General features: G+C 48.8%; 1 protein-coding gene across 1 annotated transcript in view; it reads right to left on the reverse strand.

Moving 5' to 3' along the window:
* The window catches only part of IGLON5 (IgLON family member 5), a 132,276-nt gene extending 106,803 nt beyond the window's left edge, over positions 1 to 25,473 (reverse strand). The window contains exon 1 of the mRNA XM_035120981.3: positions 25,183 to 25,473. Within this exon, the coding sequence (XP_034976872.3) occupies positions 25,183 to 25,408 (226 nt within the window). The 5' untranslated portion in view covers positions 25,409 to 25,473. The remainder of the gene's footprint in view (positions 1 to 25,182) is intronic.
* Between the last annotated feature and the right edge of the window lie 500 nt (positions 25,474 to 25,973).

The following is a 25,973-nucleotide window of genomic DNA, read 5'->3' on the forward strand; positions in this document are numbered from 1 at the left end:
TGAATAGCATTTTATGCCTCCTCTTGTATGAATCACAGAGTGAATCAGAAGGAGAGAGTTCTGCATGCAGAGGAAGACAAACCCCCCCCCCCACACACAGAGAGAGAGAGAGAGAGAGAGAGAGAGAGAGAGAGAGAGAGAGAGAGAGAGAGAGAGAGAGAGCAAAGCACTGCAGGTAACACTGCACTTTCAGGCCTTCTCCTTCCAATTTCAGACAGTGTCTCAGTTCAGCTCATCCTCCAAACCATGTTCTGCATCATCACCAATGAGCTGCAGAGTTGAGCACGGTTTCCGCACTCCCCTTCCTGTTTCCTACATAGCCTTGACCATTGTTTGCCATTCATGGTTTAACTATGGTTAGTTTCTCCCAAAGTGGAAATCGGAAACCATGGTTTGGACTGGGTTTCCAGTCCTGCTCCAGAAGGAAAGCACAAACCATAGCTTCGTTTGGGACATTGTGGCTTAACACCATAACAGGAAACCACTTGAGAGTACGGCGGCGAGTTCATAGTTTGGAGCACCATCAGAAGCAAACCACAGTTAACACGCATTTTGACCTGTGTTTTCTACTCTGTAAATATCAGAAGCAGTAATCATTTAACTGCAAGGCTGGCAAGAGGAATTTCTGGACTTGGTGCAAAATTCTTACTCCCCATCCTCACTTTGCCTAGAAAGTCTGTGAAATCTGCAAGTGACCCCACCACATTAAGTACCCATAAGCATGGGACAGCATCCCTGCTCCAAACTGCAGACAGATCTCAAATCCCCTTTCTCAAATCTTTCCTTGTTTGCAAGCCTGCCTCAGCTGCCATCCAGCTCCCTGGCTGGGTAGCCTAGGATGAGTCAGTCTCCGCCTAATCTTAGAAGGGTGAAATTATGTATCAATCCTATTTCTATCCAGCGTCTAATCCAGATAGCTTTCCACTTGAAATGAGCTGTTGTTGTGGGAGGGCAGACGTGCATGTGATTTCCCTACCCACATTATGAAGCCATACATAAGGACATAAAAAGAGCCTGCTGGATCCGGCCATTGGCCCATCTAATCCAGCGTCCTGTTCTCACAGCGGCCAGCCAGATGCCTTTGGGAAGCCTGCAAGCACGCCTCCCTCTTGCAGTTTCCAGCAACTGGTATTCAGAAGCAGAGCATCGCCAGGGAAGGTGACAGTAGATAGTCTTATCCTAAAGCTATTCAAGTTGGTGACCATCAGTGCCTCCTGAGGCAGGGAGTTCCAAAGTTTAACTATGCACTGCATGAAGAAATACTTTCTTTTATTGGTCCTGAATCTTCCAACACTCATCTTCCAACACTCATGGATGCCCCTGAGTTTTTGTGTTAGGAAAGTGGGACAAATCCTTTTCTCTATTCACCGTCTCCATGCCACACATAATTTTACAAATTTATTATCATGTCACCTCTTACCTTTTCTCTACAGTCCGGGAAGGGCTATACCACCCAAGAGCTTTGGAGGATGGGTAGGAGACAAGCAATCAAGCTGTCCCCGGGTGTGCTAGCTGCTGTACAGAACAACAACAACAGCAAAGTGTGACATGGTTGTTTCTCTGTGGGATTTGCAAACGACAAGACGGGCTGAGACAGAGATGGTGGGAAAGGTCAACGACTGCCAAATGAGGCGAGGGAGTTGTAAGAGACCCAAGAGCCTGACAGCAGCAGAGATGCAGGATAAGATGATGTGGAAGTAGTCCAAGAAACTCTTGGGTCAATGAAGGTGAAGTTGGAGAGTGAGCAAAGCAGGGATGGGGGAGCTGTGACCTCACATGTGCTGGTGGACTTCAAATACTATACACTGCTGGTCTGTAAGCTATGCTACCAGATACTTTTGGACTACAACACCCATCATCCTGGACCATTATCCATGCTAGCAAGAGTCCAACAACAGCTGGAGGGCCACAGGTTCCCCATTCCTGGCATAAAGGGGGTGAACTAGCTGAAAAGACACAGAAACGATGCTCTAGCTGTCATCAGGACTTACTAATTTTATTTGCTGCTTTTATTGTTGTTGACATCTGTCTGCCTCAAGAGACAATGGAGTGCGCCTCCACTGGTGAAGCCAAACCACTGCATTTGCAGCACTGAAGTGACTTCTCCGGGGCACAAGCCTGGGCAGTGTGCATGGAGGTCCTGGGCTGCCCAGACGACAAGACCCCCACACTTGACCTCACCGATGTGGTCCAAAGGAAAGCAGAGCAATATGTTTGGCACCAGCTTGGCTGCTGGAGTTGCCAGAAGCAGGTGTACAAGGCAACATGCAAGCATCTTAGGGTCTCCACTTTGGATATGAGTAGCATTTATTCCTTAGTCTTTTCTTCTCCGGAAGATATACCACAAAGCAGTGGGAGGCTAGGATCAGACTTTTCCTCCTCCTTGATGGGCTACATTCCCAGGTTGACGAGCCCAATCTGCCCCTCAATTCCCTCTTCAGCACCTGCAGAAAATGCCTTCTTGACCGTTGGACCCACTGTTGGTCTTGTCCAGTTAATCCACTCATGCCTGTCTTCACATATAGGTGGAGTCCCTAACTCACTGAGGGTTTGAGACCCATCGGCTACCCTCACCTGGTTTAGCCGGCCAGTCAAAGCCATTTCCTGGGGTGTGGCCACTGAAACATGCTAAATTTCTAGGAGCCATAGATGAGAGCTGAGTGCAGTGTGGGGACCAAAGCTGGACAAACTACCCCAGAAGGAGCAGGACATGTCCTCCGTTGGAGGTACTACCTGTCCCCTAACACCCCATACATCCTAATTACACACCATCATTTCCTCCAAGGAGCTCAAGGTAGTGTACAGGGTTCTCCCCCTCCTCATTTAATCCCCAGAACAACCCTGTGAGGTGGGTTAGGCTGAGAGGCAGTCACTGGCCCAAGGTCAGCCACAAAGCTTCATGGCCAAGTGGGGATTTGAACCCTGGTCTCCCAGGTCCTAGTCCATTTAATAATAATAATAATAATAATAATAATAATAATAATAATAATTTATTTATAACCCACCCATCTGGCTGGGTTTCCCCAGCCACTCTGGGCAGCTCCCAACATAATATTAAAAACACGATCAAACATCAAACATTAAAAACTTCCCTAAACAGGGCTGCCTTTAGATGTCTTCTAAAAGTCAGGTAGTTGTTTATTTCCTTGACATCTGATGGGAGGGCATTCCACAGGGTGGGCGCCACTACCGAGAAGGCCCTCTGCCTGGTTCCCTGTAACCTCACTTTTCGCAGGGAGGGAACCGCCAGAAGGCCCTCAGAGCTGGATCTCAGTGTCTGGGCTGGACGATGGGGGTGAAGATGCTCCTTCAGGTATACTGGGCCAAGGCAGTTTAGGGCTTTAAAGGTCAGCACCAACACTTTGAATTGTGCTCGGAAACATACTGGGAGCCAATGCAGGTCTTTCAGGACCAGTGTTATATGGTCTCAGCGGCCACTCCCAGTCACCAGTCTAGCTGCCGCATTCTGGATTAGCTGCAGTTTCTGGGTCACCTTCAAAGGTAGCCCCACATAGAGCGCATTGCAGTAGTCCAAGCGGGAGATAACTAGAGTGTGCACCACTCTAACCACTACACTACCCTGGTTCTCTTGTGCCTCCAGGCTGCTCTGAACCTAAGAGATGTCAGGCAGGAAATTCCAGCCTGTGGGCTCCACTGACCTGCTCTGGGCAAAGGGGAGGAAATGTAGCATGATTAACCACACCACAAAGGAAGCCTCTTAACAACAGGTCAGAGTATGGCCTTGGTAATGGTGACCAGGTACGCCTCGCTCACTGATGCAAGCAAAGGCTTGCCTTAAGAGGCAGGGGATAAAGAAACAAACAGGAGACAGGTGTAACAGCCCATAGAAAGTAGCCTGGGGAACCAGAGCACGAAGGAAGAGGAGCCCCCCAGCTCACATGTATGTATGTATGAAGCAGCCAGCACTTGATCAATGATGCCAGTCCCACAGAGGGCGCCATCTGCACACTGAAAAGAGTGGGATGGGAGGGATTCAGGGCGGTTTGATTGTAATGCGAAGCTGCCCAATTTGTACTTCCTGCAACATTCCGTGGAAAGAAATGCAAGTGTCCTTTGGAATTGACAGGTTTTGGAATTTCATGAGGCAGTTCTCCGTACAAAGACTGTGTGCAGAAATGCATATGTTGCAGGAGAAGCTGCATGGAAATGTGTTTGTGTGTGTGAAAATAACTTACAAAAAGGTATTCTATTTTGGAGAAAATGGACAAATTTGTCCATCCTTACTGAGAGGTAGAAGGCACACAACACACCTGCAGGCTCCAAAACATCTCTGCATCCAAGCTCCTCCCAAGCCACTCACCTGGTATGGTGGCTTAGCGTTAGGGCAAATGGAGGGGAACCCTTGGCCCTCCAAATGTTGCTGAACTACAGCACTCATCAGCTCCAGCAAGCATGGCCGATGCCCAGGGATGATGGGAGTTGTAGTTCAGCAAAGATCTGGCAGGCCAAGGGTTCCCCACACCTGCATTAGGGTGTCCTTGTGTCCTGCTTTGAAGAGGGCAGCTCTCTATTTGAAGGAGCCAAGCACATCAGAAACCAAAGGGAGTTTTGCTTTCTCCACCTCTTCTAGGTTAAAGAAAACTACATAATGTGCAAAGACACCCCTCCAAAAAAAAACAACCCACCACCACCCCTAGAGCCACCACCGCTGCAAATTTCTCTGCTGCTTTTGTTTATTTGTATTGCTTATTGCAGAGAGGGAATGCGCCCAGCTGCTGATGTTTATCCTGATTATGTCTCCATTCCTCCAACGCATAAAATATTCCTCCGCCACAAGATTCCGGTGTGATATAAATAGGCAGATTTTTTCCCTCTCTCACTCGCTTTTTTTCTTTTTCTGCAAACAAACATAACTAAATACAAACTCTCGCAAGAGCCCTGACACTCGCACAAAGTTTGACGGCCCGGTTTTGGCAGGCGCTTCTTGTTATCTAGGGCTGATTGGCTGCTTCTTTTATCAGCGTGGCACTCGGAGCAGGAGGTGAGTCTCTCCAAGGAGACATAAAAAGGCTGACAGAGGAGGCAGCAGCCCTTCCTGGAAAACTCCTAACATGGATGCAACCGTGCTGCTTCCGTCTCCAGCCTACAGGCAAGGCGATGCCTGTTTGAAAATTCTGCAGACTGGCAGGGAAAGATGAGGCTGAGGGGCTGGGTCAGCCTGACTAGCATAGCAGGGGTCTTTTAGAAGTGGATTTCTAGCATTGGCACGGATGTGAGGGAGACTGGGGTTAGCATTGGGAGGGGATCTAGGTATGTTTGCACACCTCCGATCTTTCAAGGGGAGGTCTGGGTGTGCCATCAGTTCACAGGAAGAAAGCCATGCACCCTGTCCCAGGTGCACACATGTTCAGACCCTCCAAGTTTCCCTATTTTCCAGGGACAGTCGCGGATTTACAGAAGGCATTCCAGTTTCTGATTTGATCCCAGAATGCCATGGCTCCCCCCAAAGAATTCTGGGAACTGTTGCTTGTTAAGGGTGGTGAGAGCTGTAAGGAAAACTCACAGAACTACAATTCCTGAGTGGGCCAACAATCAATTCCTTTTCCTAGAAAACTCTGGGAAATTGTAGTTCTATGACGGGAACAGGGATCTCCTAACAACTCTCAACATGTTTAACAAATTACAGTTCCCGGGATTCTTTGGGAGAAGTTAAAGTGGTATCACAGACCCTCCACATGTCCCTATTTTCCCGGATTTACAGAAGCCATTCCACTTTCTGATTTGATTCCGGAATGTCCTGCTTTTCCTAAGGATGTTCCTATTTTCATCAGAGAAATGTTGGAGGGTATGGAGTTATGCAACCCGCCAAGCCAAGGAGATAAGTAACTATACAATCTTTAGAAGACATCTGAAGGCAGCCCTGTATGGGAAGGGTGTTTTTTTTTTAAGTGTTTACTGTTTCATTGTGTTTTTATATAAGTTGGAAGCCACCCAGAGTAGCTGGGGCAATCCAGTCAGATGGATGGGGTATAATAATAATAATAATAATAATAATAATAATAATAATAATAGACATCCCTATTTTCATCAGAGAAATGTTGGAGGGTATGCAGGTTCTAAATCAACCTCTGCTGATTTTCATTTGAAAGTTGACTAATCTCTCTGTGTGTCACACAGAGTTAATATTCACAAGAAATAGTCAATACACATGTGGACTTGTATGTTTTTAGAGTTCAGGAAGAGTTGGTGGGAGGACTTTTGGAATTTAAAATTGTATATTGTCCACCATATGGCCAGTCTACACTCAGATGGGTACACTGTTTCTGGGACCGCACTGTTTCTGACTGAAGGTGGTTTGCACGCTTGAATGTTCTTCTTGCATCAATATCTCCCATCCTGTGAAAATGGCTGCAGCACAAGAGTGTTCATTCATGCAGTTTTCAACATTCAGCCAATATATAACGCAGGCCCAGAAACCCATTAAAACGTATTTTTTCCAATTGTATAGACAGATTCTCAGTTTGAGTGATGCGGCAAAGTAGCCCAGTTTCTGTGCCTGGAAAAGCAGAATTCCGCAACCAGTGTAAATTTTTCAAATGAAATTGGTTCACTTTGCATTGCATAATATAGCCTGTTTGCTGTAAGAAAAGCAAAGAGCATTGCCAAGTGCTTAAATCTCGACCCCGCTGCAAATCTCAGTTTTTACTTTTTAAACAGTCACACTTTGGACCCTTGAGGCTTAAAGTCTCCTGAAATGAACCCTGATTCTGGCTGCTGGGATTTTGTCAGGCATTGCCTACACACTTTCACACCTGTGCAGCCGTGTGTGTGTGTGTTTCTGCAGCTACTGTGTCCCAGGGGCACAAGGACTTCCACTTGAGTAAGAGCACCTTGCCTGCTCTCCTCCCACTGTGCTTGCCTCGTTCCCTCCCCAAATCTGCTCTGAAGGGTTCCCCAGAAAAGGCTGGGAATCTTCCCTGTCTGAAACCCTGGAGAGAGCCACTGTCACCGAATGATACTGAGTTAGAGGGACCAATAGTCTGACTCATTATAAGGCAACTTTCTATGTTCTCCTTGGCCAGCTGGACCAACTGGTCCACCCCTGCAGTTTGTGGAGAGATATACAAGAAGAAAAGGGATAGGGCCCTCCATCAAACTGGGAAGGGGCACCAATGAAACAGGTCACAAGGGGCCCCAGGCCCCTGCAAACCCACAGCCAACCCTGGTTGGAGGGGGCCCAGAGGGCGCAGCCTATCACCCTCCTCTTTGCACATTTAGCAAACACCTGGAGTCATGAGCAGCCCTTCTGCCTTCCAGGGAAGCTGAGCCGTTATGACTGATCTTCTCTTTTCAGACAGGCAGACAGGCTTCCAAGGAATTCCCTGGACTGCAGCTTGGAAGGAGCCGGACAAAGGCTTTGGAGGCTTAGCACGGCTCCTTTTGTCCTGCGCTGTTCTTGGCCAGGTAAACCCTCAACCGCCCCGTCAGCTTGTTTCCCCATCTGGCTCTTCGCTTCATTTACAGTCTGCAAGACACCCTTCAAGGATCCTTTCTGGATGACCTTTCCTCTGATCTCCTCGCGGCTGTCGCTGGCAACCTAACCTGTCACTTCCTCCCCGTCCCTTTGCAGAAATGATGATGACATCGGTTCCCTTCCCCGAGCTGCCAGATCGCAAGAGCGGTGGTTCTCTTGTCCTTCAGAAAAAGGTGTCCAGCCCCTGCTTCTCGGATTTTTCTCGGCTGTGGGTGTTTCCCCCGCCCCTGGGGGAAGGTGGAGGGGATGAGGTTTAGCAGCAGCGTCTAAGCCTCGGCTCTCCCGGTATAAGACAACAGGTACAAATCATAGCCTGCCACTGCAACCTTCCCTTTTGACAAAGCAGACGCGGCATCGCTCTGCTGAATGCTAGCCCTGCTCAGTCTTTATAACACATCCGATCAAGGCAGATGCCTCTCACGCCCATTCCCAGAGCTGCCCTGCCTTAAATCTGGGTCCTTGACAGCTCTCTGGAGCTTCCATCAAGCACCACAGAGGGTGAGAGCTTAGCTAGGTGCAGGGGCATAGCATGGGTGGCCAGGGGGACGGTATCCCTGAGTGCATGATTTGGGAGCGGGGGCCAAACCAGGCACCTGCCCTGCCTGCCGCCAGGGGTCTCTGGACCCCACAGCCCAGCCTTGCCTTGCTGTCATGACCCCAGCACCCTCACCTGAACAACCTTGGAGGGATGCACCTGCCTAGGGCCATGCTGGCTGGCCAGGCTCCTCTCTGCATGGGCAGGCAGGCAGGTGGTGCAGCACAGCTCTGTGAACCCTCCGTGCCCCACGTCCATCTGGTGATGGTGAGGGCTGGGCTGGCACAATGGGTATTGTGCCCTGCCACCAGTCTTGCCTGGTGCGTGCATATGTGCAAGCATGCCCTGGGCACCAGCAAAGGATGCACCGCCACTGATCAGGTGAGAAGCTTGGCTGTTTGGGGCTTAGAGGCTTCTTAGGGCAGGAATAAGGAAACTGGTGGTCCTCTAGATTCTCACTGTTAGACTCCAACTCCCATCAGCCCTAGTCACTATGAACAGTGGGCAAGGATGATGAGAATTGCAGTCCATCAGGGTCTTCTTCTAAAGCCATCCAAGTTGGTGGCCATTACTATTTCCTGTGGAAGAGAGTTCCATAGTTTAACTATGTGCTGCATGATCTCAAGCCCAGAAGGGTTGGGCCTTACAAGACCCAGGGCCAGCCACTGTGCAATACATGACTAGACCTGCATGTATTCTGTAGCCCAGGGGCAGTGGCGAAATGTGGGGTCTCAAATGTCATTAGCACCCTTTGTGATGCTAAAATTTGACACCCCCTCGCCTCTCACACCACATTCTAAAGAATAGGTTTGGCGTCCCCTGTGGCGCCCGCGAGCTCAGTGCAACTGAACCAGTCACACTCCACTAAATCTGGGCCACAATTCCCATCATCCCTGACAATTAGCCAAGCTGGCTGGGGCTGATGGAGTCCAACAACATGTGGAGGTTGGAGATAGTCCACATTGACTATCCTTGGTGCAACCATGGAATTCAAGGGCATACATTGGGCTTCGTTATCCTTCATTTCTCAGCTCTCTTTTTTTGAGCATTCAGGTTTCCAGATGTCAAGAAAATGCATACCCCGCAACATTTTGGGAGGCTAATTCAGAGCACCCCCTGACCCCGTGACCCAGTCGCTTGCCCCCTCCCTGCCCACCCACTCACCGCTACAACCCTTTCGCTCGCCTCATCCCCCTCTCCTACCTTGGTCTGCTGTCTTCCAAGTCCTGCTCTGCAGCCTTGGGAAATGCCTGGTATGGCCTAGCAGGAGGTTGGCCCAGCCTGCACAGGGTCTGGAGATACCACACGGACCAGACCCGCTTTCTCTTCCTCCTCCTGCACTGTAGATGTACTTCCAGAAGTGCCATGGCAAAAGGAAGGGGAGGGGTGGTGACGCATGAGGTCAATGTACGTTTTCCTTCCGTTATTTGTTCCTGCGCTCTGGTGTGAGCCAACTGACTTCCACCACAGCACAGAACCAAAAAAACAAAACAAAAACACCCATCTTTGGGTCCCATGCTCTGTTGCGGCCAGAGCACAGGAGCCTAAATGGGATGTCCAGGATTGGGCTTAGAAACCAGGGAGGCTTCTGTCAATCCAGGATGTCCAAGTAAAAAAACACTTGCATGAAATCTTGGAAACCTTGATTTCCTGTCAAGGGGTCAAGGTTTCAAGGCCCTTCAAAACATTTTAGGCCTTGCCGTGACCAGTGCAAGCAGAATAAAGTATGCATAATGAACAAAGCGCATGCAAAAAATGTTTAATTTGAATGATTCTCGTGAATCTTAACTTATTTTGTGCACAGCATTTTTTAGTGAGGGGCACACGCAAACCTGGGTAGGCTGAAAGCTGTGTTCTTTACAGGTTTGCACCTTCAAAATGCTCTCTGCTTTGATCTGATCCAAGAAGTAAGGTTCTAGATCTCATGGTCATTGAGAAATATCTCAGTGCACTTCCCCACCTTCCCTCCCACTTTCACACATTGCACAGAGCTTGAATCAGAGAAGGAGCCGAAGCCCACAAACCCAAGTAAGCGGGTGTCACTCGGCTTGTTTGCACGGGTTATTTCAGATCACAGAAACTGGGCTACTCAGTTACAGAATCTGGGTTTTGATTTTTGACACGGAGCACGTGGGGAGGGAGGGGAGAGGCCTTTCGATGTGACCTTTATTGTCTCCTTGCAATTCATATGCAGATCCGGCTTGTTCCTTGTCACACAGAGGCCCCCTGAGGAGTCTATCTGGGAAAGTGAATGAGCTTCTGCTACAGGGCGGGCTGGAGGAGGGCCAAATGTTTCCTGTAGAGGTTTCTGCACCCTTGTATGTCTTGTCATGTTCCTTGAAGGTTTCCTGCTACACAGTACAGCTGCGAACCATTTCAATAGCACCTTGCTACGCTTCCCTGACAGGTTTAAGAGCAGTTTATACATTCGGCAGGATCCGGGTAGCATAGCTTCTCCCAGACGGTGCCACTTCGGGCTCCGTCTAGGTGGGTTGTTGTCAGGTTTTCATTTGTTTGCTTGGCGCTATTTCCATGTCCCCCCAATGAGGAATGAAGCATCTGCCTGATGCAGGGGGTGGGAAACAGACTGTTTAGGAGAAAAATTATGTGCAGGTCATTTTTCCTGCACACAGTGCTTCCCCCCCCCCTCTTTCATGCAGGAGTACCAAAACAAACATGCAGCAACACTTCTTCGCTGGCTGAAGCAGCCCAACCCAGAAAACCTTTACCGCTTGAGTCTGCAGAACTGATAACCTGAGAACCTCAATCCACCAGTTTAGCATTTGTACTGGCAAAGGGGGCTGGTAAAGAAATGACTTTGTCCTGGAAACGCTGCTTTCACACTTTCTGTGACATTGGCAGGGGTGGCTTGGATGAGGGGTAGCCAACTGGCAGCCCGCAGGCAGCATCCGGCCCATGGTTTTGTTTGGCTCCTGTGACCCTGCAGAAAGCCTTCTGGATAGAGGGCAGGAGGATGCAGGGGCAGAAATGCCTCTGCTTCCTCTTCCAGCTGGCTCCACCGAGGGCAGAAGGACTGCACCCCAGTGGTAGAGCTTCTGCTTTGCATGCAGAAGGTCCCTGGCATCTCCAGGCAGGGCTGGAAGGAAGTCCTGTCTAAAATCCCAAAGTGGAAGGGAAGACAGTACAGTCAGAAGATGTGATGGCCACCAGCTTAGACGGGATTGAAAGAGGAGGTGCTAAAATGGGTATTTGTCATTATCGCTATTTGGAACCTCCAGGTCTCAGGCAGTTGGGTGCCACCGGATGCCAGTTGCTGAAGAGCAACTTTGAGCAAGGACTATTGCCTTCATGAGCTGCTCTTAAATTCATGGAGGACAAGGCTATCAATGGTTACTAGCCATGATGACTATGCTCCACCTCCATTGTCAGAAGCATCACAGAGTGCTGCTGTACTGACAGCCAGCTTGCCATTGGCTTTTGGTTGGCCATTGTCAGAACAGGCTGCTGGATTAGATGGGCCACTGGCATGATCGAGCAGGCTTGTCTTAGGTGAGTTTCCTGGAGACACTTGTTTGGCCACTGTGGGAAGCAGGATGCTTGATTAGACAGACCAGTGTTTCCCAAACTTGGGTCTGCAGCTGCTTTTGGACTACAACTCCCACCATCCCTGACCACTGGTCCTGCTAGCTAGGGATGATGGGAGTTGTAGTCCAAAGAAAGCTGGAGACCCAGGTTTGGGAAACACTGAGGTAGACCTTTGGTCTGACCCATAGGGACATACCGTAGGAAGCTGCCTTATACAGACCACAGCCCCATCTAACTCAATATTGCCTCCACTTATTGGCAGCTGCTCTCCATCAATTTTGGCAGGGGTCTCTCCCAGCCCTACCTGGAGATGCTGGGGATTGAGCTTTGGACCTTCTGAGTGCAAAGCAGATGCTCTACCACTTGCTGGATGGTAGGGGCTCCACCATCCAGGAAGATGCTTCTGCTAATGGAAAAGGCAAGTCAAAGTACTCCTACCCTCACTAGAGGGTACTGCCAACAGCAGTAGATCCATAGTTCTTTTCCACCTGCACTGTCTCCTCTCCCACCATGGGGCCATTGGACACCAATTGCCCTGCAGGGAACAACATGTTTATGCTCCATTTTCATTTTAAGTGTGTGGTTCTTGGTGTATCCATTTGATGTCCATAAATGCTGCAAGCTGCATTAGAGGCCTGCAGTTGAAAAGCAGGATGTGAAACTGCTAAATAAATAGCCGCAAATAATCAACCGCAAACCTACCCCTAAGAAGCTGAGTGGCACAGATGGGGAACATGCGGACTACAGCTCCTATCTTCCCTTGGCCCTTGGCCATGCTGGCTGGGGCTAATGGGATTTTGAGTCCGACAACATCTCAGATCTAAACTGTTGGCAGTGTTGGCATGGTTGGCAGTGTGGGCAGCCACTATAGGTGCCCATGGAAGCATAGATGTAGAAGACCATTATGGCAATCACGGCCTGGTGATCTACATCCGTTCGAATTTGACATATGCCATAGTTGCTGGCTACACTAACCCCTTTGCCAACAGCAAACTGAAAGTACCAGCCAGGATTGGGAAAATATTCTAAACTCATGCAAGAACAGCAGGAATAGGGAGGGTGCTTGTGGTTGCTGACTTTCAGCTATCTGGTCCTGAGGTCACCAAGGATGCCCAAACAGGAACTTCATCGGATTTGGTAGCACAGGGAATTCATTGAAACTCTGCCTTCAGCACGTTCACCCTGAGCTGGTCCCAATTCCAAACTCTGCTGTTTCAGCAGAAAGTGTTACTGGAATCTGCTTGGTCACTTGGGGTGGTATACAATGCTAGTGCTACTCAAAGAAATCCTACTAAAGTCAATGGACATGACTAACTCAGATCCATTAATTTCAATGAGTCTACTTGGAGTAGAAGATAATTTGAGATGACCCATCAGTGGAAACCAAGGACTGGCCTAGATAGAGCTTTGGTTTGATTCAGCAAGGCGGCTCTTAACGTTGGAACAAATGTGGATTAATAATGGTTCAATTAAAAGACACACACAAAGAAATTCATTGTTCGGCATCGTCAACATGTTCCGGAACATGGAGCAGTTTGAGGAAGTAATGGAATTTTACTGGGAGCTTAGGTAAAAGTTTCTTTGAAATCCAAAATCCAGCTTTTGTTGCAGCCTCACAACCAAATCATTTCTAGCTGTAACTATAACAACACCAGCAAGAATGTTGTGGCGGGGATCCAGAGATGTACTTCAGGCATGCCTGAGGGCTCGGGTACATCCAGTGGGATTTTCCCCCTCCTTTGAAAAGCAGTCCCCACTCCCCGTCAGTACCATTTCACAAATTGATTTGGGATTCCCTTGCCATGTGGCAAATCTCCAAATCTCTCTTGGGTGTGCCAAACTAGTTGCACAAGTTCTTTGGAATCTTTGGGGCTGTTCTCCATTAGTGCTGATAATCGAGAATCTACATCAGCATTGCAAATGATGTCCAGGCCAGTGCCCACCCACTTGCATTATTAATAAAGGACGCTCCCAACAATAATAGCAAAGGCAGCCTCTGATTTCAATCAATGCCTTCAATGACAACTGAGAGTTGTTTTACCAAAGCTGTGTACACAGTATACATTTAAAGCACACACACACACACACACATTGAAAAAGAATAATGGGAACAATGGTTTAAGGCTGCTGGAAAGGTGGACTTGTGAGAGCTGAACTACAGTTCCCATGATTCTTTTGGGGGGGGGTGTTTTAAATGTGCTTTAAACAATATACACAGCCTGAGTCTTAACTGTTAAAGCCCTCTCTCTGCTAAGGAAATCTTAAATCAATTAACTGTGAGTTTTAGTTGATTGATCAACTGATTAAATCTGCATACATTTGCATATGAATACAACACAGGGGGAGGGGCACTCTTTCTTTGTTTTTAGATTATGCATGCCTGTGTCATCTCAGAGAAGACACTCCCTCCTGTGTCAGAAGATAGGAGGTAGACCTCACTAAGAAGGAACAATCCAACCATGGATTTAAGAATCGCCCGCTCAATCATCCTAAATGACTATTGAGGCCCAGAATCCTCTTTCCACAGTGGCCCATTAGATGCCATCTGGGAGACCCCTCACCAGGGTGTGAAATCTCCTAGGACATAGTAAGCAGTTGCATGCTGCCTCTGATTCTGCACCCAATCGCCATGATTAGTAGTTATTGATAGCCTTATTTACAATGAAGCTGCCTGATTCCCATTTAAAAATACTTACGTAAACTAGTGGAATTGAGTACTTACATTTACTTTTCCATAAAATAAAATAAACTGTCCCCCTTTAAGTTGGGGTTCCTTTTTAATTGATCAGAAAGCTTTTAAAAAATCCAACTGAATAATCAATGCTGTGCATATATACTTGGAAATAACTCCTACTGCAGCAGTGGGGGACGCGAGTCCCTCCAAAAGTTACTAGACTCCAACTCTCATCAGCCACAGTCAATGTAGCCAATGGGCAGGGATGAGGGACCTGTGGCCCAGAAACATCTAGAGGCCCACAGGTTCCCCGGTCCTGCCCTACTGTGAGGGTAGCCAATGGGTCTCAAACCCTCAGGGAGTTAGGGACTTCCCCTGCATGCGACGACAGGCTCTGGTGGACTGAGCGAATGAGACTAATAGTGGGTCCAATGGTCAAGAAGGCAGTTACTGCATGTGCTATAGAGGGAAGTAAGGGACAGATGGGACTTGTCAACCTGGGAAGGCAGCCCATCTAGGAGAAGGGAAACACTGGTGCTAAAGCTCTGCTGCCTTGAGGCAATAGTCATTTGTGAAAATGCCTTTGGGAAGAAATCCCAAGGAAAAATCTGCACCCGTGGGACATCCGCAGGAGAAGAAAAGGCTAAGGAGTAAACCCTACACAAACCCAGATTGGAGTCCCTAAGACGGTTGGATGTCGCCTTGTACTCCTCCTCCTCCTGGCAACTCCTGCAGCCAAGCTGGTGCCAAACATATTGCTCTGCTTTCCTTTGGACCCATCGGTGAGGTCAAGAGGGTCTTGTCATCTGAGCAGGACAGGACCAGCACACAGGCTTGTACCCCAGTGAGGTCACTTCAGTGCTGCCAACGCAGTAAAACAATGCAGGAGGCAGCAGTTATGAGTTACCAGCCTCTGCAGCCACGGCAGGCGCTGTGATTCTCCAGCAGCTTGACTTCACCCCCAGAGGCACACTCGGTTGCCTCTGGAGTCAGACAGATGCCAACGACAAGCTAGTAAGGAGAAATTCCTCCCTGGTTAAGGACAAATTCCTGCTGTGCTTCCACAGTTGGAGGCAGTAATGTTTCTGTGCTAGAAAACATGGGGGGGGCAATGCTCTTGTGCTTGAGGGTTTTCCCTCAGTCATGTGTCTGGCCAATGTGCAAACAGGATGCTGAACTAGATGAGCCATTGGTCTGATCCAGCAGGACATCTTTTATGTTTTTAGGTTCTCAATTGCGCTTAGCATTGCACCCTAAATATTGCAGCCCTACAGGGTGGACGGCTAGCCATGCATAGATTTGTGTGCATGCAACTATCATGTGCCCGGGGTGGGGTGGGGGGAGACGCACAAAATGGCTGGAGAAATCTGGGTTTTTCTGACACTTCTTGCTCTCATTTCTAAGACAGCAAGTTTTCTTTTTAAAAAAAACTTCCAAGATGTGCTTGAAAGAGTGTGGGCAATACCTGCTGAAATCTCAGGTGCCAGAGAGGTGAGTGAAAACGGTTTCTCAGTGGTCGTGGAAGGGAAGCAAAATTCCTGAATAGCAAAATGTCCTTCCCTGTAATGAGTCAAACCAGAATAAATGATGGAACATTTTAAGTAAAGACCACAAAATTAATTATGCAATAGAAGAGAAATCAGGCAACATTGCTCAATTTGCATAATTTAGACAAGCCCCAGAATTCAGTTTCTCTTTGTGCAAAGTTTGTATACCTGGGTGCAGGACTATATTTTACTAATTATATGGGGCAGGTTTAATTCTTTAAAATTTATTTTGGAGCACTCACAACCCTTGTTAGGGCTATGTAGTTCTGAGGAGAGAGAAGTTATCTTTACTTTCTCCTGCAATGTCCTTTCCCCCAAGGAACTGAGAAGTGCGACCCTTAGCTGACTTTTTACATCAGTTAGTGGTCTAGGATCCCTCTCTCAGAATTAAGTCCTACTACTTGGTGGATTTTGAGGCAAACGTCACACAAAGGATGACCAATTTTGGCATTTGTGCAGCCAGAATTAGACTGAAATTTGCAGAAGTAAATCCGATTAATTGCAAGGAGGAACATTTGTTCCACTCGATGATCCAAATTGCGCCGACGGACGTATAAACCTGTCTGCTGCTTTTTATCCCAGCCATGAGTTTGTCTCCCTGCCTACCTGTTTCTTTTTTTAACCGTTTCTTTGCAGCAGGATATTGCGATGGCCCAAAGCCAGCTACCGTAATACAGAAATAAAAGAAAATATGCACTTTGCACAAGTCTACAGACTGCACCCACAGTTGCAGGACCAAGTTGGCACTCCTGCCTGGGACCTGCAGTTGTTAAGGGTGCTGGGGAACCACTGCTCTGTGAGGGCTCCCCTAACAACCCTTAGCACCCTTTATACACACTACAATTCCCAGGATTCTTCACGGAAAGCCATGACTCTTTAAAGTAGTATGCTGCTGCTTTAAAGGTACAGTGTAGATGCAAAGTTAGCCATCATCACATAAGCCAGGAGCGGAAAACCCTTTTCCACCCGAGGGCCACATTTCTTATTGGGCAGCTTTCTGAAGGCTGGCCAATAGGTGACAGTCCAAGCATGCAAAAGTCAGAGGTTTCTCTCTCCATTCAGGCAATAGGTGTTATTACAGTTTGATACATTTCAGCCAAGCAAAGTATTATTATTATTATTATTATTATTATTATTATTATTATTAAATACTGCCTTTCATCCAAGGATCACAGGCTGGTTCACAAATACAGTGGTACCTCGGGTTACAAACGCTTCGGGTTACAGACTCCGCTAACTCAGAAGTACCGTAGTACCTCGGGTTAAGAACTTTACCTCAGGATGAGAACAGAAATTGTGCAGCGGCAGCACAGCGGCAGTGGGAGGCCCCGTTAGCAAAAGTGGTACCTCAGGCTAAGAACAGTTTCAGGTTAAGAACGCACCTCTGGAACAAATTAAGTTCGTAACCAGAGGTACCACTGTACTGGAAGAAGAGGCAGGGCTAGCCTGGAGAATGTCCCAAGTGCCAGGAAAAGAAGCCTGAAAGAGATACATTTGGTCCCTGAACCTGAGATCACCATCCTTGATGTACTAAGAACATAACTGTTCGCTGATGATCAGCTCCTGGCACAAAATCTGGACATCACCAGAGCCTGCAGCTAGCCAATCAGCAAACAACACCTTTGCCTGGTGCTGACTAAGGCTGACACATGCAGCAGAATGAGATGGTGCAATCCCAAGGTAAGGAGCAGTGAGTGGACCGTGCCACTTCAAACCAAAGGTTGAGGCTCCAGTTTTGAATGCTTCTGCAAGGGAGAGGGAGGGAACAATCTCCCCATAACTCAAGATCTTTACCCACTCCCCCTTTTATTTTATTATTTTATTTTACAAAGGGAAATATTTTAAAAATTGTGAGACACACACACACACACACACACACACACACACACACACACCACAATTCTGGAAGTCAGGCACATCCAATGAAGCTGAATGTTAGAATATGCAGGATGGACAAAGGAATGCATTTCTTCAAGTAGAGCAAAACTATGGAACTCACTGCTGCAAGAGGTAGCGATAGCCACCAACCTAGCATCACAGAATCATAGAATCGTAGAGTTGGAAGGGACCCCAATCTCAACTAAAGCATGGCAGATGGCTTAAAAGCCTCCAAGGAAGGAGAGTCCACAACCTACTGAGAGGGACCATTCCCCGAATGGCTTTTAGATAGCAAGATCAGGCTACCAATGGTTACTAGCCATGTTGGCTATATTCTACCTTCACTGTCGGACGGTGTCGGAGGCAACAGCCAGTTGCTGGCCAGCTCCTGCTTGTGGGCTCCCCATTGGCCACCATGAGATCAGGGTGTTGGACTAGATGGGCCTTTGGTCTGGGACACAGTAGGGTTCTTTCTGATGGATGCCATGATAGCACATGCACTCAGGTAAATCATGTCAACCTCACTACTAGGCACAGGTTTTCCAGGTGCCACTTCCACCGAAGCTAACTCGGAGAAATCACAACCGACTATTCTGCCATTGACAAAGTTGAGAGTGCCAACCATATCTAACCTATAGCAAGGCCAATGGTGTGGCATCTCTGCCATGTACTCAACAATCAGGATCAAAGCAATCTTCAGTGTCTGACCACTCGGTATGTACAGTATGGTTTAGTGCCACTGTTGTGGAAACTCTGCAAGTAGCTGGCAGCCCGTGCCATCAAAACCGACAGGTACAAATTGGACATTAACAGATTTAGACTGGAAATCAGAAGGCAGTTAATATTAAGAGGTGTAAAATTATGGGGCAGTCTCCCCGGAATGGCGATTTGAGCGGAAAGACCCTTGTGATCACAGAGAAGTTGGATAAATTTAGAGGGGATCAACTGGCAATTACTTTTCTCAAGCTTCATGGGAGTCAGAAAGGTTTTGTTTTGGCCCAGCTTCTCCTTTGCATGCAGAAGGCTGGCTCTGCCATTAGGCAGTATGAGGCACCCACCTCAGGCGGTTTGATCTTGAATGTCATGAAAGGGCAGCAAATTGCTGGTTACTGCATTTCCATTGCCAGAGCACTGGAGAGATGCTTATTCTATGCCTTAGGTGACAAAATAACCCAGTTGGCCTTGTATAGCATGCACCTTGACTTGGGGCAATGGTGCATTTGCAACGAGGCAGCACATGGTCTTGGGCCAGGCAGCTGAGATGCAGCCAACAAAATGCCACTCTGGATAGATCTGTAGATGTGGGGAAGTGCTGTGGCTCAGTGGCAGAGCACATGCTTTGCTTGCAGAAGCTCCCAGGTTCAATCCTCGGCATCTCTGTGTGGCACTGGAAGAGACTCATGGAGAAACCATGGAGAGCTGCTGCCAGTTGGTGCTGACAGCACTGAGCTATATGGATCAATGGTTTAACTCAGTGCTTTCCCCCCAAGAAAAATAGGTGCCTCAACTCACCACAAAGTTGTTACAATAAGTCACCAGGTGACTCTGAGAACCCTGAACAGATGCCAGTTTGCCAGCAACTGCGTTCACCACCCATGGAGGTGTTTAAAACTATGGCAAGCTTTCTTCCTAGCTAGTTTTAGGGGTCGCCCCTGGTTCTGGTGCAAGTGAAATAAATGTGCTTCCATCTCCCTCATTCTCTTAGATTCAGGCAGATGGCTAGGGCAGCTTGGAAGGGCCCTCAAGCAAAAATACGCACATGGAATGGTAGAGGCCTGCCTGGAAAGCTTAAAGCCTGTGTTCCTCTGCTTTTGCCTTTCCTTGGTCACCTAAGGTAGACCTACCAGGTATGTTTAGCCTGTGTAAGAGACAACTGAGGAGCAGCACAGTAGCATCCTTCCAACAAGGCTGGTTTGCTTTTGCACTCCCAAGGCAGGCAAGAAAAGACCAAACTGACTTAAGCTGCAGGAGGGCAGATAGCAGCTGAACATTAGCAGAAACTTATTGATGGTACGATCTCTTTGATAAAGGAACCAATTACCTAGGGCAGTGGATGAGCTCTCCCTCACTGGAAGTCTTCAGGCAGAAGCTGGGCAGCCATCTGTTTAGGGTGGTCTAGCTCTGGATTCATAAGAACACAAGAAGAACCTGCTGGATCAGGCCCATGGCCCATCTAGTCCAGCATCCTCTTCCCACGGTGGCCAACCAGATGCTTATGGTAAACCTGCAATCAGGACCTGAACACGAGAACGTTCTCCCCTCCTGTGGCTTCCAGCAACTGGTATTCAGAAGCATTATTTCTTCCACGAATCCTCTTTTAAAGCCACCCAGTTCCTCTTAACTGAGCAACTCTATGATTCTTGGACCTATTAGCAAGTTCAGCGACTGCACACACAGCATACTTTTAAAGCACGTGACTTGCCCAAGAATCCCAGGAACCATAGTTTGTTCCGGGTGCTGGGAATTGTAGCTGTATGAGAAGGTACAGTTCCCAGCAATCTTTGCAGGAAGCCATGTGAATGTATGGTGTGTGATAGTGTATGTCTCCATGCCAAGTGCTGGAGACAAGCCAGAATTGTGTTGTGGTTAGAGCATAAGACTAGGGCCTGGGAGACCAGAGTTCAAATCCCCACTCCACCATGTTGCTCACTTGCTGACCTTGGGTGAGTCACAGTCTTTCAGCCTAACTTACCTCACAGAGTTCCAAAAGGCATTTGACTGGCTAGTGTGGGAAACAGGATGCTAGGCTACATGGGGCTTCGGTCTTGCCCAGGGGTGTGCACAGATATGCTTTTTCTTATTTCCTGAACTTTTGGAGAAGATGCAAACCTGACCTTTTCGACAAATTCACGGAGGTTGGGCTATTGACAGACTATTAGCCACAGCAGCTGAATGGAACCTTCAGGTCCAGTGATAGCCTACCTCTGAGTACCAGGTAGCTTTCATGTCTTGCTCATTAGCTTTTAGACAAGTCAGACTAATGGTCCATCTAGGCCAGTATTGTGCACACTCACTGGCAGCAGCTTTCCTGAGTTTCCCCAGCACAGCTTGGAGATGCCTCCAGGGATTGAGCCAGGGAACTTCTATACTCAAAGCAGAGGCACTGAGTTGCAGCCCCTCCAACCCCACAAAAAAAGAAGAAGAATTAGAAGCTGGAATGTATGCAGAGGAGGGCAACCAAGATGATCAAGGGTCTGGAAACCAAGCTTCATGAGGAACGGTTGAGGGAGTTGGGCATGTTTGGCCTGGAAAAGGAGACTGACAAGAGATATGATAACCATCTTCAAGTATCTCATGGGCTGTAACATGGAGCATGCTTGTTTTCTCCTGCTCTGGAGGTTGGGGCCCAAACCAACGGCTTCAGGTTGCAAGAAAGGAGATCTGACTAAACATCAGAAAGAACTTTCTGACATTAAGAGCTTTTCGACAGTGGAGGTGGCGAGCTCTCCTTCCATGAAGATTTTTAAGCAGAGCTTGGATGGCCACCTGTCATGGATGCTTCAGTTGAAATTCCTGCATTGCGGGGGGTTGGACTAGATGGCTCTCGGGGTCCCTTCCAACTGTCTATAAAATCACAGCGTTCCTATAATCAAAGCCAGTAGGCACATGGTCAGTAACAGCCAGTGCAAGTAGCACAAACTCAGACAACCTCATCCTGACACTCCCAGCCATACAACAGAAATACCTCTGCAGCCTTCCACGCCACTGCCAATACTGCTGAACAAAGTAATCCCAATCATATCAGCGGGGAGTAGATGTCAATCATGCATGCAAATAAGCAGAAATTTCAAGGAGTTGTACTTTATGTGTCCTGAGCCTGACGTTACATGCCTCAGATTAACGTTCGAAGTGGGAGAAGCAGACAAGCTCCCTGCGCGGGGACAACTGAACCATTTCCCCACCATTGGCAGCAGGGCAGGATGGGGGTGTTGGCAGGGGGGTCCACAAGCCACCACACCTTAAAGCCAATCAGCCTGATTTACACTTTCACTTCCCAGTCTGATACACAGATTGGCGTGGAGTTGCTCTTTGGCTTTCACACTTCCGCATTTTGTGAGACGGTTCTCATCTAAAATAAAACCCCTCACATGCACATAAGCATGTGCATTAGATGCATATTTTAGTTCCAAATCTGGGAGGGGGGATTGCTTATTTTAGAATGAAACATATACAGAAACATGCAGACATACATCTTTTTAGAATGGAATGTGTGCAAAATATGTATTTTACCTTTGAAGGTGCACAAAAATGCCTTTTCCTGCAAGGTTTTTTTTTTTAAGAAAACATTATTGCAGAATGATGTTGAAACTGGGCAGAAAAGATTTAGAATCTGGCATGGATCAGGAATTCAAGTGATAGGGCCACACTTTGCTTGCATGAGATGCTTGCAGTTCAGTCTTATATTTTCAGTTATAGGAACTCATAGGAACACAGGTCCCATACCACGGCCATCTGTTTGCCCATCTAGCCCAATATTGTCCACTCTGACCACCAGCAGCCCTCTAGGATCTTGGGTAGAAGTGGGCTTCCACAATGCCACAATACCTGATCCTCTTAAGTGGAAATGTCGAAGAATTTTACCCCATTCAAAGCATCTGTTCTACCATTAAGCTACGGTCTTGCTCACCTAAATTGTAAAGGGTTTTAGGTACAGTAGATGGGTTTGGGGAGGAGGGGGACAGCTCCTGGAACCTCAAGTGTCCTCTGCGGTCACAGCAAGTAGTCCTGTTGGGCTGGATGGGCCCACTGAACTGCCTTCCATCATCCTGCCCCCATCACATAGATCCCAATCCTACCAGCCACGCTGGCGCAAACCCCAGATACCCGAACCTCTGAGCTTCATCAGGCTCTGCCAATGAAACTGCTCATTCTGATGATGCCACCACTGTGTGGCACCAACCAACAGTGGCTGGCTGGAAATGAATATCACCCCGGCAGCCAGTGAGAACGCTGCTCTCAAAATAGGCCAGAATCAGAGCACCTGCTGTCCACAGACCCGACCCATGGTTTGAGCATGGGCACTACTTTTTAAGGCAGGCAGGCAGGCAGGCAGACAGGCAGAGACAGAGAGTGTGTTGAACTTATGGAAAAGGCCTTTCCGTAAAAGGCTGATCCAACTACTTATTCAGAGCCCACAGAAAGGTAGCCGGGTTAGTTTGCTGTAGCAAAAATAACAGAAGAGGCCTTCAGCACCAGAATATGAACAAACTCATTATTGGGTACATAGGCAGTGGTCCACAGAAGGTCATGAAGCTACAGATTTGATGGTCTCTAAGGTAGTTTGGGACTCTGGGTTGTTCATGCTGACCAGATGTCTTCCAATTCCACCAGCTGAACAATACCCACACCAGAACCTCATTGCCAACAAGGGGATGCAGATGTCATGATAACCCAAATGACCCTTGTGATTTGATTTGATTTTACTACCATTAATACTAGTGTTTCCTGTCACACCAACCTCTGCAAATTGGGGGGGGGGGTGAGGAAGTTCTTCTCCTTCCCTCCCCACTTTCCTCTTTCTTTCTCATAAGGTTTGAAGGCTCAGGAGTACTCAGTTAAATTCTTTGGCAGTACATTCAGGAGAGATGAGAGAGAAGTAACATATAATTAATTTATGGCATTCACGACCACAGGATATGATGATGATGTCCGCTAGCTTTAGATGGATTAGGCAAATTCATGAAAGATAGATCTGTTGATGGCGGATACCCAGGACAGCTTCCCAGGATAGAATGTGGGACCTCCTCTTTCAGGGATTGTGTGTCTCTGCATGCCAGGTACAGGGGAAATCTGGGAGATGGCTTTCCTGTCATGACTGGAAACACTGGAGTAGGTAGACCTTTGGGCAGACCCATCAGGGTTTTCACAATCCCATTTTAAATGATAAAGCCATCCACAATGTTCCAAAGCACTAGCTTGGCATTAACCTGACCTGCAGTGCCACAGCTCCAAGCAACCACTCATACAACTCCTCACCTAACCACCCCATGGTCAGTGCCAGCAACCGCACCAAAATGCCAATGTTGGCACCTGCGCTGAGATCAGGACCATTGGTCAAGCCGTTGCAATGATGCCTGTCCACCTTACCACCACCACCCAATGACAAGATTAGGTCTCCACACAAGGCCAGGATCGGTGGCATCAAATTCTCACCAGGTGATGGAGCGATGGGCTTTGGAAGGGCGGCAAAGGGAGACAGCAGGCCAAGGATGAGAACCAAGCATCGAAACCCAAGCAGACAGATCCTCTGCATGTTTACTTGGAAAGGAGTCCCCCTGAGTTCAATGGGACCCATTCCCAAGTAAGTGCTGTACATAGTGTTGCAGTCTCACTGTCCCAAAGTGAGCACCATGGCATGGTCTCTCTCTCTCTCTCTCTCTGCATCTCTTACCTTCCACAGCGTCCATCCCAACATCTATCCTCTGGGTTCATCTATGCCTCTATAAATATTCTGGTCATCATCAGCATCACCATCACCTATCATCATCACTTCTCTTCCTTTCCCCAATCCCATCTCCCTCTCCCTCCCTCTCTCACACACGCATTACACAAGTCCCCCTTTTGCTCTTTGTTTATTCCCACACAAATGTATCCATCTGGTGATTAGCATCCATACAAGCCGTTCATTCATAGACCAGGGTGTCTCCATCCCTCTCCATCTCTCTCCTGTATGGTCATCTCTCCAACATATTAGGAACACACAAATCCCCTCCTGTTTCTCCCCAGATCTGCACCCTGCGCCCAGGAACCCCTCTCTTCCCTCCACCCGCCAGAACCCTTTGCAGATCTTTAGGCGGCTTGCTCCCTCTCTGCCCACAACTACCCCGTGGCAAACAAGTCGTGCAAAGAGGCAAGCGGCGCACTTAATTAACGACCGGCATCTCCGACGTTAGCTATCCGTGGCAGGAAATGTACAGTAAGCATCCAGATACGCAGACCGAACGGTCCGGCGGAGAGAGTGAGCCGGATGTTGGAAAGGAGGTGCCAAAATTGTGCATTCACAAAGCACACATGCAGTTGTTGTGACACCTCATTGGGAGGGGTGGGGGTGGCGAGAGAGAACTGGGTTTCCGTGGCATGCATCTGCGACCAAGAACGACGTATCCCTAAGGGGCCGCACGGATATTTGCAACGCGGTTGGGGGTGGGGAACCCCACGCTTATACTTGGGACAACTCCAAGGTACCTCGGCGAAATGCGCCGCCCCCCCCAAAAAAAGACCCCAATCGTGCGCACAGCCACACACATCTGTGGCGCTCGGTTGGTCTGCAGACCCAGGGACAGAGCACAGCGCAACTGTGCTACAGAGACGCTCCCAGCGCATCGGTGCAACTGCGCTACCGCCGTGGCACGCCACACAGCCGTGTCTCCCCGTGGCGCGCACACAGGTACGCATTGGGTATTCCGTCCGCGCACTCCTGCTCTCCCAGCCCAGCCCCCCGCAAACCACCACCAGCACCACCACGCACACCCCGCCACCGCCACCCCGCGCAGCCGGAATGCAGCACCTTGATAGAGGAACAGCATCCCCATCCTGTAGAGGAGCGTGACCAGGAGTGCGCAGTGCATGTCTCTGGCTGGTCCTGGGTGCCGGCTGGGGGGCGATGCTGCAGCAGCTGCCGGAGGAGGAGGAGGAGGCAGAAGAGGAGGAGGAGAGCGAGACACAGGCAGCGATGGAGAGAGATACAGGCTGGCTCTCGCATTCAACCCACCGCCAGCCTTGCTGCATCTCATGAGAGGGGGGGTGTATTGTGGAGGGAAGAGAGGAGGGAGGAGGAGGAGGAGGAGGGGAGAGAGAGGGAGCTACTGAAGGGGGTGAGAATTCTGACAGACAGCTGGGCAGAGATGAGGGACGCGCCTGGCAGGGCCAATCCGGAGTCCGGGTGGCTGGGAAAGGGGCCGGGCATGCAAATTAGGAGGGAGGGGGGCCGCCAATGGGAGGGAGGGAAAGGAGGCTGGTGGGACGGGCCGAGGAAGGTGGGGGGGGCTGATTTATGAGGGGCTCTTTGTTACTGCAGCAATGCTGGGGATGAGGAGAGTGGGGAGGAAAGAGAGCAACCCCCCCCCCCGCACACAGAGCCAGGGAAACCCAGAGAGATCCCGGCTAGGCTGTCAAGCCCCCTCTTCCCTCCCTCACCCAGCCCCCTTCCTCCGGCTTCCCCCATAGAGGAGCATCTTCTGTGGGTACCTCCTGGGGATGGAACGGAGGAAGGGAATTAACTCTTGTAGCCCATTTCTCAGCTCTCTCACGACTGTCTCTAGTTAACCCCCCCCCCCAAGTCTTTCCACCACTTCCTCC

The sequence above is a fragment of the Zootoca vivipara genome, chromosome 6 (genome assembly GCF_965207765.1).
Source record: "Zootoca vivipara chromosome 6, rZooViv2.hap1.1, whole genome shotgun sequence".
In the NCBI taxonomy this organism is placed as follows: domain Eukaryota; kingdom Metazoa; phylum Chordata; class Lepidosauria; order Squamata; family Lacertidae; genus Zootoca; species Zootoca vivipara.